At 54.0% G+C, this 13,651-nt stretch overlaps 1 protein-coding gene across 1 annotated transcript; it reads left to right on the top strand.

Moving 5' to 3' along the window:
- The first annotated feature begins 236 nt into the window (after positions 1–236).
- Positions 237–12,635, top strand: LOC128082505 (coiled-coil domain-containing protein 81-like). Its single transcript, XM_052686678.1, has 15 exons — positions 237–1,161; positions 5,986–6,047; positions 6,547–6,694; positions 7,222–7,478; positions 7,621–7,706; positions 8,169–8,242; positions 8,338–8,455; positions 8,648–8,745; positions 9,040–9,151; positions 9,330–9,442; positions 10,307–10,412; positions 10,611–10,725; positions 11,013–11,147; positions 11,431–11,511; positions 11,707–12,635. Exons 2-15 carry the CDS (start codon positions 5,991–5,993, stop codon positions 11,833–11,835), a joined length of 1,629 nt encoding a protein of 542 aa, XP_052542638.1. The 5' UTR covers positions 237–1,161; positions 5,986–5,990; the 3' UTR covers positions 11,836–12,635.
- Positions 12,636–13,651: the final 1,016 nt, after the last annotated feature.

The raw sequence follows: 13,651 nt of genomic DNA, 5'->3' as shown, positions 1-13,651 counted from the left end.
TGCTCACACTGGATATCGGGTTTCCCCAGCTCTGCAGATGCCGGCTGTTCTCACTTCCAATGTCCGTCCCATCCCCATTCACAAGCACTGCACCCTTCACATCACAGCGGGAGGCTCCAGCCCCCAGCTCTTTCTCCCACTCCAAGTTGTTCTTACAAGCCGCAGTGGGGGGTGTGTGGGGATGTGTTCTCGTGCCGGCCCAACTCTAATATCCCAAACTCACTGTTTTCCTCAGCTGGGTCTCACACTGGCCGACAGGGAGCTGGTCAGGGCTGTGATAGTCAGGGTCAGCTTTGGCTGCTTTCACCTGACATGGACCTGATACTTGCAGAGGAGTGTGAGGGCTCCAGCTGATAGAGTTTCCTTACAAGTGAAAGAGTAGACAGGGATGGTGCGGACCTACTGTTGTGTTAATAAGCACAGGAGCAGAGAGGGCTGATGTACCTCATGGTTTCTGTGCCACTGTCTTCACCAGCAATGCTTCCCTGGCTTTTATGCCTGAAGGCAGGATTCTAGAGCACAACTACTAAATGGTGGGAGAACTCCTGGACAGCAGCCCTGCCAAGAAGCTCTTGGGCTTCCCTGGGAGACAAAAAACTTTACCTGTGTCAGCAGTGTGTGCTGGTAGCCCAGAAAGCCAACAGTATTCTGGACTGCAACAAAAGAGCGGTGGGCAGCAGGGCAAGGGAGGCGATGGTCCTCCACTCTGCCTTCATGAGGAACCATCTAAAGTATTGTGAATCCTCTTGTGGGGTCCTGGCCCATCTCGTGGCTTGGAAAATCATGGTGATCTTACTTCTGTCTCATCAGCTGATGGCAGGTCACAGGAACGCTGGCGGGTTGGGTAGTGGGTGGTTGCTGAGATGATGGATCTCTGCTGAATGAGGCATCTGGAGGTGGGGCCTTGGGGCTGGGCCAGGTTTTCATTTCTTTATGTACTGCTGTGTTGCTGCAGCTGCCCTTCTGTATTGTTACTTCTTTTGTTCGTGAATATTAACATGTGTTATCTCTGTGTTATTTGTCATCCTGCTCTCTTTTCTGTGTTTTGCAGGCTAGCTCATGCTGGAAGTTGGTGGTGTCACTGTATGAATGAAGGTCAGTTCAGGAGTAGCTGCTGATGGAAGGAATGAAGTCCACGTTAATGAACTGAAGCATCTCCTGGTAAGGTGTCAGAGCCGGCAGTAGCGATGTCTGTCGTGAAAAGCAGAGGGCTGGCTCACGCAGGTGCTTGCTGATTGATGTGTGAGAGCATCTGCCTTCTCCAACTGAACAATAAGAAAGCTGGATATGCTGAATCATAACAGCTGATGCAGAAGTTGTGAATATGCTCTGAAATGTTTCCTTTAGTGATAAACTGTATTTTGGCACTGTGATGGTCCTGTCTCTGATCTGGAGCACTGCAGCTCTTGCAAGCCTTGTGTGCCCATTTCCATGAACCTTCCTTTCTTTCACTCTTCAGAATAAATACAGGGTGCTTTTGGGGGAATCATGCAGGAGGCTGTCAGAAAGCCAGCTGCGATTTTTCTCACATGAAGGGACGCAATGGGAATGGAAGTAATTGCCACCAAGCAGAAGTGAGCTGCTTATGTCGTGAAAGAAATAATCTTGATTATTGATTATGAGCAGTTGCAGTGCGATAGGGGACCTGAAGGAACTGCTTGTTTGGGAGTTCAGGGAAAAGCCATGAGAAGTGAAATGGCAGTTTGTGTTTTGTCTGTCAAAATGGTGGAGCTTTACTGGAGTGAAAGGTGTGGGCTTTCTGTAGGCAGGCCCCAGGTTTATTTCTGTAAGCAGTCCCCCTCTCAGGTTGGTCTTTGCTGCTTGCTGTACCTACCAGCCTGCTCCCTGTGCTTGCTGCATCTGGTACCAGTGGTTGTGGCCAGGCTCCCCAGGGCTGTGGGCCTGGTCGCAAGCTGCTGCAGCTTAAAGACCATCTGCATTTGGGTTGTCCTTCCTGGAGCATCAGGTTGGACTTGATGGTCCTTGTGGATGCCTTACAACTTGGGACATTATGTGATTCTATGATCTTGGTGGTTTGCCTGGAAAATACCAGGTGATTTTTTTCCCTCGTTTTTTCCTGGCATTTAAACTTGTAGTTTCACTTCTAAAGTGAGAGTGGAGTTGGATGAGCGGAGGGTAAGTTGCTTCTTTATTTTCTGTTTTCCCAGGTGGGTCTGTGTATTTTGTGCCCAAGCTGTGGTAGCTCTGTAACTGGGAATGTTCCTAATGGTCATAAAAAGACTCTGCTGCCAGCACAGAATTTGGCCACAGGACTGCCTGCTGGATTAAGTTCTGTAGATTGATTATCTGCTATTTGAGATGGTCTGTTCTGTTTATTTTTTCCAAGACGTCAGGTTTTGAGGTCACTGAGATGTACGGATTAATCAATCACTTGCAGCTTGTTTGAGCTTGAAGCACTTGAATCGTCCCACACAGCACTGTTAAATAAAACCTTATAATCACTTTGGAATCGTAGTTCTGCACTGTGCCCCTGGTGTGAATGTCTGTGCTGCAGGTGGCATCCGTCCTGTCCTTCCACTGTGCTTCTCATTGGCAGCAGGTATCACCCTCAGCTTTCTATCTCACACAGCAGTCTGAGCAGAGATTTGGTCACTTTCCAGTTTCTCTGTGGCACCCCCTGTGCTGTTAGTTCTCTCTTCCTGTGTTGGTGTCCTGTCTAGTCTTCAGCTTGCCCCAGGATGCCAGGCCAGCTGAAAAGAATTTTCAACTTATATCCATCCTGATATTTTTATGTACTGTCCTTTGTCTTGATGAGGAACACCCTGGAGTCTTCTGAAGAAATCATTATTTCAGACTTGCGTATCGTTCACCTGTACAGCCAATTACTCCTCTCAAGGCTCTTGTTCTCTAATGCGTTCAGTTCAGGATCAGTCCAAGTCCTTTGTCCTCACTGCTTTGCTGTCCTGTATGAATTTACCTGAGGTTTTTCTTCAGCTTGCTTTCCTTTCAGTGCTGACAATCACGAGGAGCTCTTAGTTGTATGCTGCTGTGTTCATTTTCCTCGGTTCATTTTCCTTCCTGATGTATAGCAGGTGCTGGTGGTAGCAGAGCCCCTGTTCTCTGTGAGTGACTTGTGCTGAGCCAGTGTTTATTGAGCTCTGATCTGCAGGATTAAACACAGCTACTTGTGTGGAATGGTGGTTTGCACTGCTTTGAATTTAGTCCTGCTGGCCAGAGATGGACAAGGCAGGGATGTTCAGATACTGAGAAACGTGTTGGCGTTTGATGCTCTCAGTGGACTTTATTTTTTAAGCGAGCATTGGGAACCAGTGAAGTTGAGCAGAGGAGCCTTAGTGGTGTGGTTGTATCAAGTGTGCCTGATTTCATGATGACATGTGGCCTTTTAATAGAGTTCAGGCTCTGACCCCTCAAAGCAGTAATGGAATGAGTTCTGGGTGATACCAAGGCTAATACAGTAAGGTTTTGATGAAGCTGTTTCAGAAGAGTTACCTATCCTTAGCAGCCTTGCTGGTGTGTGATGTACATTACTGAGACACTCCTTCCTCTGTGTTTGATGCAGATGCTGTTACATTTCACTAAACATGGGAACGCAGGATAAACATAAATTTTTGCTGCAAAAGCGTGAATCTGTAGTTAATTAATTAACTTATTCCACACCGGATCGTTATTTTGCGGATATCTGCTTGTCCTTCTTTCCACAAAGATAAGCTTAGAGCAGGGGAGTGTCTTGGTGCCTGCCTGTCACATCCCAACCTTCTCACGCAGTGAGACAGACGGGCCTTGTGTAGAGGCCCTAACATCTTTGATGTTTGCTAAATCTGTTCTTCTTTTGCTGGGAGTTTCTTATTGTAGAGTTGTTCTGTTAGGATATGTTTTCTAATTCCTAACACACTATACTCGTGTTGTTTGGAACATTTAACAGCTATTACAGTTTTGCAAGAAAGAATGAATTACATAATTCAGTAATAATGTTTCTAAAACACGCTGCTAACATACGCAGTATTTTACTTTTTAGATAGACTATTTCTAAGGATAAGTTACAGAATACAAATGCATTATGTTGTACTTCTTCAAAACAATTGCTCTTTTTAATATCAAATGCAGAAATAAAATTCCATTCCCACACATCCATCTCTGCCCTGCCTGGGGTCAGTCGCACAGCCATTCACAGGGCAGGCACGGGCAGTGCAGGTGGGCTGCGTTAAACACCCTCTGTATCCCTGTGCACGAATAACTGCAGGCAGAGGTACGGCACAGTAAGCACAAAAAAATTAATAATTCAAGAAACAAAGCAATAAATAAGAGAAATGACAGTAAATAGGAAGTACATTTCCACTTGTAGGACTTTTCCATAATCAAAGTCATTCTGGATCTCAATATTTCCACTGGACGAGGACACGGGTGTCTAGAGCCAGAACATACCAACATACCAAGCATGGTGAAGAAAAAGGCAACTCTGTCCCAGCGACCAGTACTGAATGTACCTCTTTTTGCATGCTCCATAGGAAGAGGGCACGTGTTCAGCTTCTAAGCATCATTTCACAACGCTTGGCCACCGAAGGACCAGGAGTGAGGAAGCAGGTGGTCCAGACAAATTCAGGGCAAAACGCGTAGAATGGCCTGGGTTGAAAAGGACATTCAGGGTTGTCTAGTTTCAACCAGCCTGCCAGCCACCGGACCAGGCTGCCCAGAGCCACATCATGCCTGGCCTCGAATGCCTGCAGGGATGGGGCATCCACAGCCTCCTTTGGGCAACCTGTTCCAGTGCCTCACCACCCTCTGTGTGAAGAACTTCCTCCTCATATCCAACCTAAACCTCACCTGTTTTAGTTGAGATGTCCTATCACTGTTAACCCCTGTAAACAGCCCTTCCCCCTCCTGTTTATACACTCCCTTCAAGTACTGGAATGGCACAGTGAGGTCTCCCTGGAGCCTTCTCCTCTCTTCTGACCAGGCTGTGGGAAGGAGTTGCCAGGCCGAGAGATACGCAGCAGCTGGAGAGGCAGCTCGATGCCTTGTACTGTGCAGGGGCATGGGCAGATGCACCGCCCTGTCTTAGGTCCCAGCAAGCTGAAGAAGATATAAGTAGGCTTCCAACCTGATGGAGGGCAAACATGCAGAATGAGGGGCACCGGGCCCTCCACTCTCCTGGGGGAAAAAGGAGACACCACGTCCCCTGACCCTAGCCCCACTCTCCAGGCTCTGGGGATGGAGAAGAAGAGAGCACGGAGAGTGCTTCAGAACCAGGAAGGGGCAGCCACGTTAAGAAGGTCCAACTGAGAGCCCAGGTCACGAGCAGTGCCCTGAATAAAGGTGAAGGGCCTCGGTTATTTGGAGGCTCTGTGCGAGTCTCGCTGTTGCAGTCAAAACCAGAATCCATATCATCGTGACCAAGAATCAGGGCCTGCTGTTCAAGAGAGGTGGCTCAGAAAAGGGTGTCTGCTCTCTAGCAGTGGGTAACCAGGCGTGGCTGCTTGGATTCCTTTGGGGGGGCACCTTACATCACAATGACGGTGCTGTGGCACACTGCCCTGTTCCACTGTGTGCCACACAGCAGTGTGGATGAGGAGGAGGTTGGAGAGTGCAGAGGAGTTTCCAAGTGGGAAGCCCGTGAATAGCGATGCAGTTTCCTTTTGTCAAGCTGCCAGCGCTGCAAGTGCTCAGCCTGGATGGTAGGGGCTTTGGGAGTCCTTCTGCCAGTGCAGGACACCCGATCTCAGAATTATGAGCTGGGGAAAAGTCGTGGGGGCCCTGTCTGTCTGGGGTGGGGGCAGTGGGAGGAAGTCCCTGGGAAAGGTGAGCCCTGGACCCAAAGGGAAGGGAGCAGAAGGACAAGAACAGGAAGGAGTCCTGCTGATAGCACTGGCACCTCCCCTGCATCTCCAGAGACCTGAAGTGCCCTGCAATGGAGACCTAGGCCTTCCCTTTCCACCGAGCCATGCTGTCTCAGGGTGGAGGCGGGTGGCAGGCTCAGCGTCTGACACATCTCTTGTTGCTTTTCAGAGGTCATGAGCATTTGGGACAGTACATCTGAGTACATGCTTCAGCAGTTTGCCCTCAAAAAGGTGGGATGTCCCTCCCCTTCCTCCTGCGTGCTGGTATCTCTGTGCTGTCAGCAGTCCCCCCATCCACGGGGCCATCGAGCGACCCCATCCGTTCCCTCTGATGAAACCCCCGGAGGGTCACTGAGGTGTGACAGAGCTGCTTCTGCAGCAGCTGGTGCCGGTGGGGAATTTGTCCAGAAGAGGCTTCAGACCTTCCTGGCCACTGCCATTCCTCCCTGCTGGAAGGCGGGAGCCAGCAGAAAGCCTGGGGCACTTCTCAGGGCTTCTGCAATTGCTCAGCGCCCTACCCTGAAGTCTGCGCATAGCTCCGAGGTGTCTGGCTTTTCCTTTCCTTCTGTGTTATGAGGGAAAGAGAAAGAATCACGGCCTTCTCGTCGGTGGCCCTGACCCAAAGCTTTTGGAAGAGCGCCCTCCTTCTCCTCTGCACCTCCGGAGCAGGCAGAGCACGTTTGTCCATCCAAACCTACATCTGTGTTCCTCTGCTCTCTGCTGGTTCCAGGGTGTGGCCGTAGATGTCCTTGGCACTTTCTACATCCTGAGAAAGCGCATCTGCGAGGGGACCAGGCCCATGATTGTCCCCAGGTTCTACCTGTCACAACGAGTGGCACAGGCTCAGGGGCTCATCTACACCAACAGCGACATTCCTGGTAAGGCCTTGGCACAGGCTTTGCTGACCCTTGCAACGGTGCCAGCCTGTGAATTTGCTGTGGAGGAGCGACCGAGAAAGCTGGCGGTTGCTCTCCAGGAGAACATCTCACCTGGTGCACACCCTTTGCATATGAGATGTGCAAAGAGTGTCTGTCTGGGGGTGCTGGCTTCACGGCAGCACTGCGTGCAGTGTATCCCTCCCTCTGACCTGCCTTGTTGTGGGCTCCCCATGGTCCTGTTGAGGACAAGTGCCTGCAGAGGAAATGCTTCGGAGCTGCTTTTTTTTTTTCTTACCCAAACTGCCAGGGAACTGGTGCTCTGTGTTCAGTCGGCACCAGAGCTTGTTCAGAAACACAGCAGCATTCCTGCCAGCTCCAAAGCTCCCTGCAGCTCCAGGCAGGTGCTTTGCACCTGACCCGCAGGCTTCAGAGTGCTGTGGGTTTGGCCCGGAGTGCAGCACTGGCTCCTCAGGGCCTATTTCAGCCTGCCGTGTTGCTGCCTGCCTGACTCTGTTCCTCTTTCCTAGATGATCTCAAAGTCGTCCCCCTGGACTATTCCCAGCTGTCCCTGAAGACATCCTTGCCAGAGAAGCTGGTGAAGGAGTGCGTGAATGACATCGTGGTCCTCTTCAGCTGGGGCGCAGGGCTGGGAGAGGACTACGACCTTGTTTTCAAGGGCATTGGGGTTCTCATGAGCCGGAATCGGATCCTCACAATGAGGTACCGTGAGGAGTTTCTCCTTGCCGTTGATCAGACAGGAGCTGCGCTGAAGTGTCTGCTCGCTGTAAGTCTAACGTCTTGCGGCTCTCTTTCCAAGGTCCTCTCTTTTCTCAGGCCAGCCGTGCCGTGAACTGGGCAGGCTTGCTGCCCTGTGGGACAGGGGATCCTTTCCCAGCCTCACCCTCACATCTCTGTCCTCTTTGCAGAACCCGCAGACAGAGGTCTGTGTGCTATCAGGCAGGGAACCGGCTGCTTTCCATGTGTGTCCCGGGGGCATCCGTGTGCTTCCAGGGTGAGTACATGGGCTTGCGTAGTCCTTGGCTTCTCAGCTGCTGTTTGGCAGGGCCACGCTGGCACACCGCCTGCTCCCAAGGCCAGGTCCCCTAGAGGAAGGGCTCCGTGTCACCTCCATGAGAGCGCTCTTCTCCTATGCTCTGGACACCCTCACCTGGAGCCATGTGCAGGAGGGGCTGCGCTCTGTTGTCGCCATGGGTTGGACCTGGAAAGGAATTCTGGCACCTTGTCCTACAGAGCCTCGCTTCCTCGTTCCTTTTGTTGGCTGAGGGACAGCAAATAGCATTTCAAAAGGCAGCTTCCCAAGCATCCACTGCGTTAGAGGAACCGTCCTCTAAGTCTTTCCTTGTGGAGAACTGGGGAGATGAGGGACTTGGTGGCTCTAAGGGCAGCCTGCGGGGCTCTGTCTCTGGATGCTAGGGGAAGTTTTTTCCAGCATGCGTCTTCTTCCTTCTTCTAGGTTTAAAATTAAGCTGCCCTCTGAAATAAAAGCCGGAGAGCTCTCCCCTGACAAGGAAGCCGATGAGAAGGAAGGTAAAAACTGCCCAAGTCCTAAGTTGGGGCTAGGCAAGTCTGCACCTCCCACGTCTGTATGCACACAGAGATGCTCTATGTGTCTTCTTCCACAGGTGCACGGAGCTACCAGGATAAGTACCTGCACCAGCAAAAGACACAGCCACCACACCATCAGAAAGGGGACAGGGCTATAGAAGGGAATCAAAAGCACAGAAGGACTCCTATGGACAAGTGAGGCTCGTGGGCAGGTGGATGCGGGCAAGGCATGACCTTGTCCTCGTGGCAGTTAGAATCTGTGCTGGTGCGCTGTCTGCATGGGCTCTGAGGGGCCTTCAGATGGCATTTCCCAGCTAGAGTGCAGGTGTACATCAGGTCTGGGTGAGACACTGCCGTCAGCCTCACTTCCTTTCACTTTCTGTCCAGTGGTATCTTCAGCCAGCTGTTAGCAGGCCTGAAGTCCAGGTCTGACGCTGAAGAAGGGGGAGTCAGGGAAGACGTGTATAAGGAGCAGGAGAAAGAAGGTAAAGCAATGGATGAGTCCCTACACGGGCCAGCAGGTTTCCGCACTACCAGAGGACGGAGGCCAAGGCTGCCTCCCAGGTGCAGAGCTTGGAGGACACTTCCCCACTCCGCCCCATCCCCAAGCATCCCTTGCCAAGTGCTCCTTCCCTTGAGCGCTGCCACAGGACCAAAGGCCTCCTAGCAGCAGGACGGCAAGTCTATCGGGACTGCTGCTGCAGAGTGCTCCCATCCCGAGCTGCCCGAGTCACAGCTGAGGTTGGAAGCTCAGAGCCCTCCCCGTGTCCTTCCTGCAGGGAGTCGCAAGCACCCCACAGCCCAGCGGAGGCTGCCCCCTTTGACTCTGCTGGCGCTGCCCACCAAAGCCCTGCGAGGAGAGCCAGCACCCAGCACCCCGCGTCCAAAGAGGTGAGCTGTGGGAAGGCAGCAGCAGGGTGGGGGGCAGGTGCGGGATGAGGGTTGGTGGCACTGGCGACTCTTCAGAGCCCCAGGGCCGCATGCCTCGGGTGGGCATTTTGCTGCTGCATGTGATGGGGCTCAGGGATGCTCCGTGTCAGCTCCAGCCCTGTGTCCACCTTGGTTCCAGGACAGAGTTTTCCCACGCACCATCTGGCACCCAGGGGTCAGCCAAGCTGCTCCGAAAACTCCGTGGGGAAGAAGGTCAAGCTGAGGAGGGTGAGGGAGACGGCAGGGCAGCAGGTAAGGCCCGGCCCAGGCTTCCCTGCACTCTTGGTGCCAGGCGAGGGGAGGCAGGGCCCTGTGTGGTAGCTGGAATGGAGGGGTGTCTCCCACATGGCTGAATGCGCTGAGCCCAGAGGCTCCGTCCCCAGGGCCAGCTGTGGAAGAGGCCCCCCCCCCCCCCGGGACAGCACCGTGGCCAGGCTGCAGTAGGTCTGCTGAGTCCCCACTGCACTCCGTGGCTGGGTGCACCTCGCTGGGCCCTGTTGTGCCGGAGGCGGGCTGTGTTTATGATGGAGAGAGAATGGGTGAACGACTGTGCACCCTCATCCGAAGGCCCACCTCTGCCCCGCGGGTTGCAGAAGGCAGTTGGTATGTCCTAGAGATTCCACGTGTCCTCATCCGATGAGGAATAACGTGTTGGGGAGATTGTCAGAACCTCCCAGCAGAGGTGCTCAGACCCCATTCAGCTGGGAGCTGATGGCCAAACCCCTGTAATGCAATGGCCACTGACAGCGTCCCTGCGCAGTGCCCGCAAGAGTTGATGACCCCAGGGTCAGGCAGGGGGCTCTGCCTGCTGCAGCACTGCCCGGCAGCTCCTGCTTCCTATGGGGCGTCCTAGGAAAAAGGATACTCTCTGGCGCTCGAGGGTACAGGGCCTGAGGAGGCACACAGGATACTGAGGATACACAGAGGACAGGGCTGCTCTGCGCAGCCAGAGCTGCACGAGACAAAGGGTTTGCCTCGGGCTGCCTAGGAACAGGACTGCAAGTCTATCGGGACTGCTGCTGAGAGAGCACCCCGACAGCAGAGTGCTCCCATCTCGAGCTGCCCGAGGCGCAGCTGCGGTTGGAAGCTCAGAGCCCTTCTGTCTCCTTTCTGCAGGGAGCCGCAAGCACGCCCAGCGGAGGCTGCCCCCGGTGACAGTGCTGGAGCTGCCCGCCGATGTCACCCAAGCACAGCCAGCACTGGGAGCCCCGCGCCCAAAGAGGTGAGCGGTGGGAAGGCGGCAGCAGGCCCATGGGCTGGGGGTTGGTGGCAATGCCAGCTCCAGAAAGCCCCAGGAACCGCGTGGCACTGCTGCACAGCTGTCTGCTGGCGTCGAGTGCCTGGCTTGCCAGCCTGTGCCTGCAGTGCAGATGCAGGTGTGTTTGCTGGAGTCCCAGCTCTGCCTGTTTCGTGTTTTCAGTGCGCTACCAGCAATTGAGGGGAGCTCTTCAAAGGCGGGCAAGAGGAGAAAGGTGCGCCAGTGCAGGGAGAAAACTGAAATTCCTGCTTGCAAAGACCATCAGCGAGTAGGACAGGTACAGAGTTCCCTTGTCACCGCTGCACTGCGGTGAATTGCTGCTCAGTCTCTCTCTGGTCCCTCGTCACCAACACAAATCAGTCTCCTGCCGCAGTATATAATAAGGACAATAAGGAACGTGGGGCAACTGCGGGAAGGAAGAGGCTCCTTGCTGGTGCCCCACGGCTTCACTTTAATGGCATTAGCAGCAGGACGCTGCAGTCAAGAGGGCTTGGGACGCAGCACGGGAGCTCCTCAAGCCTTGATACTAAACTAACTCCATGCACTGCATGCCTGCGTCCCCAGGAGGTCTGCTACCTGTGTTTGCAGCAAGAGCAACATCGCCTGCGGGCAGCCATGCTGGAGGAGAAGGAAAAGAAAGAAAGGGCTGAGCGGGCAGAGCTGCAGGACTGGAAGACCAGGATGGCAGCCTTGAGCCAGGTAGGGGGATCTTAGCCCCACCAGAAGTAGTGTGGGCACGGGGCTGTGCAGGGCACAGATGCTTTTTTCCATAAACACTAAAGAAAGAAACTTGTTCCTCTGGCTTCAGGGCCAGAAAGATGCAGCCCTCGATGCTATGTGCTTGTCAGAGACAAGGCTGAGCGTGCAGTGCTGCACAGTGGTGGGCAGCAGCACTTCTTTGGTGACACCTCAAGCCAAAATGCTGTCCTTTTGTTACTTTCCTAAACGTACTTTTTGTGTTCTTTTCTCCCTTGCGTAACAGCGGAGAGCACGTGCTGCATGGGAGCGGGAGGTTGCCAAAACAGATAAAAAGGAGAACTTAAGATGCAGCAGAAATTACCTGGTAAGGCATTTGTAAAATGCAAGGAAAACAAGAGTTTCCCAGCAGTTAACCGGGAAGCACAGTGAGCCCTGCTCTGACCTTGGCACCTCCCGGGGGACTTCCCAAATCCCTCTGCCTTACCTGCAGTCCCCTCTGCTTTGGAGGCAGATCCATGCGTTTACCTGCTGCTGAATAAGACTCCCTCTTGCTTTCCAGGAATCCCTCTGCCCCACTCCTCCAGGCTACATCCGGAGGATGGAGTATGACCGCGAGCTCCAGGAGAGGAGGGAGGTGTGGGAAAAGGAGCGTTGGAGAGTACCAGCGAAGATCCCACTACGGCAATAAGCATGGGCAGCTCCTGCCGCGTCCTGGCTCAGGGGCAGAGAGCCGGTGTTGAGCCAGGGCCCCCCACAGATGGGGCTGTGGGCGTGCAGGCTGGAGCAGGAGGGGTCCGAAAGCAACTCTGTGCCACTCTTGCTGCCACAAGTGCCGATGGCCCTCCCACCGCCATGCCAGGGAAGGATAGAACCCGGTGGGCAGAGCAGAAGACCAGAGAACAGCAAAGCCCCTCCAGAGCTTGCAGCAGGAGCACACCTGCTTCCCGTGGAGCACAAGAGCAGGCCAGTGCTTCACCTTCACACTGTGGCTGCAGGCCAAAGGAGCGTCACCTGCCTGGGAGCATGGGAACAGACGAAAGACCAGTCAGAGCAGAAGCTGCAGAGCAAAATAAGTAGCATGAGAAGACATGCTGAGAACCGAGGACATCTCCAGAATGCACGGGAGAAAGAAACTATACAACTGTCAGGGAATTGTAACCATTTCTGCCCACCATGACTGTGAGCTGCTTGCTCTGCATACGAAGCTTCGGAGCGTAGAGAACAGCGGAAAATTACCAGGTTAAGCTAGCGTGGGTCAACAGCCGTTCCCCCTCCTGTTTGTATGCTCCCTTCAAGTACTGGCAGGCCACAGTGAGGTCTCCCCAGAAACCGGTTTGAACATCATGTTGTTTGTAACGTTAGCTATTCCATCTGGGAAGTGGCTGTTTGTAACATCAGCTATTCCATCTGGGATGTCAGTGTCAAAATTCAAGTCATGTTGCCCGGTATGTATCGTGAGGAATAAAGGAATGCCACTTTCTAACACCACACTGGAGTTAGAGAGTTTTCTTCCCGGATTTCTGAGGACAGTTGGTCATTGCTGCGGTGTGGGTGAGCGTAGTATGACTCGGCCATAATGTGCCTATTTGCTGTGCTCTGTCACAAAGGCCTCGTGCTTTTCTCTGGTCTCTCTGGAGCTCTGGACCTGCAGAGAAGAGGGGAGAGACATCCTGCCCACCTCCAGCAGGGTCTGGACCCAAAGAATTGCTGTACTCTCTGAGACACCCCCAGGCCAAGGGCCCAGCTCCACTGCCATGACGCATGGGCGGCTCACTGGTCTGGGGCTGGGCCCAGCCAGGTAGGGGCCCCCCAGGCAAGATGCCTGGGTGCCCGTGCTCTACCAAGGGAAGGACGGTCTTTCTGGGGTAGAAAAAGAGAGCCAAGACCCAGCAGAACCCAGCCACGTGTCCCTCCGCCCCCAGATATCTCCTGCACTGGAAGGCAGCTCTCTCTTAAGGGCACAGCCTCAGGAGTGCGCTGCTCTCTATGGCACCAGGCTGTCAGGGGAAGGCAGTCCCTCCCAACACTGCTGCTATTTGCACCTGAGGAGCTCCTTGGCACTGGTGGTCCGGAGCCTGTTTTGCTCCATCTTCCTCCACTCCTCGCGGCACGTTGTGTATGTCTCCAGGTTGGCCAGGACCTGTTTCACCCGCAGTGACCGGACACTGCAACAGCGCGGACAAACTCTCACGTGCACCCTCTCCAAGATGCTGCCTGCCTCAGAGCCTGCCCTCCCCCAGCCCCTGCACCCGTGCTGCCTTTGGGCCCCAGCAACTCGTCATGGTGGAACGAGCTTCAGGCCCACACCAAAGGCATTGGCGTCAGGGGCTCTCCCAGGGCGCGCTTGTGTCGGGGAGATCAGAGGAGGAAGCGTCTGCTCCCCCAGCCCCACAGGTAGTCAGTCTCTACCGCTCGCCTCTGCCAAGCCTTCCTGAGAGGTGCTGCACACTTCCTTGGGCTCTGTAGTCTCCAGTGGAGGAAGAAGTGCCCACTCCTCCTCTGCT

This window comes from Tympanuchus pallidicinctus, unplaced genomic scaffold, assembly GCF_026119805.1.
Source record: "Tympanuchus pallidicinctus isolate F22 unplaced genomic scaffold, pur_lepc_1.0 scaffold22, whole genome shotgun sequence".
Lineage (NCBI taxonomy): Eukaryota > Metazoa > Chordata > Aves > Galliformes > Phasianidae > Tympanuchus > Tympanuchus pallidicinctus.
The sequence above is the reverse complement of the archived record's forward strand: the minus strand, read 5'-3'. Positions and strand labels throughout refer to the sequence as shown.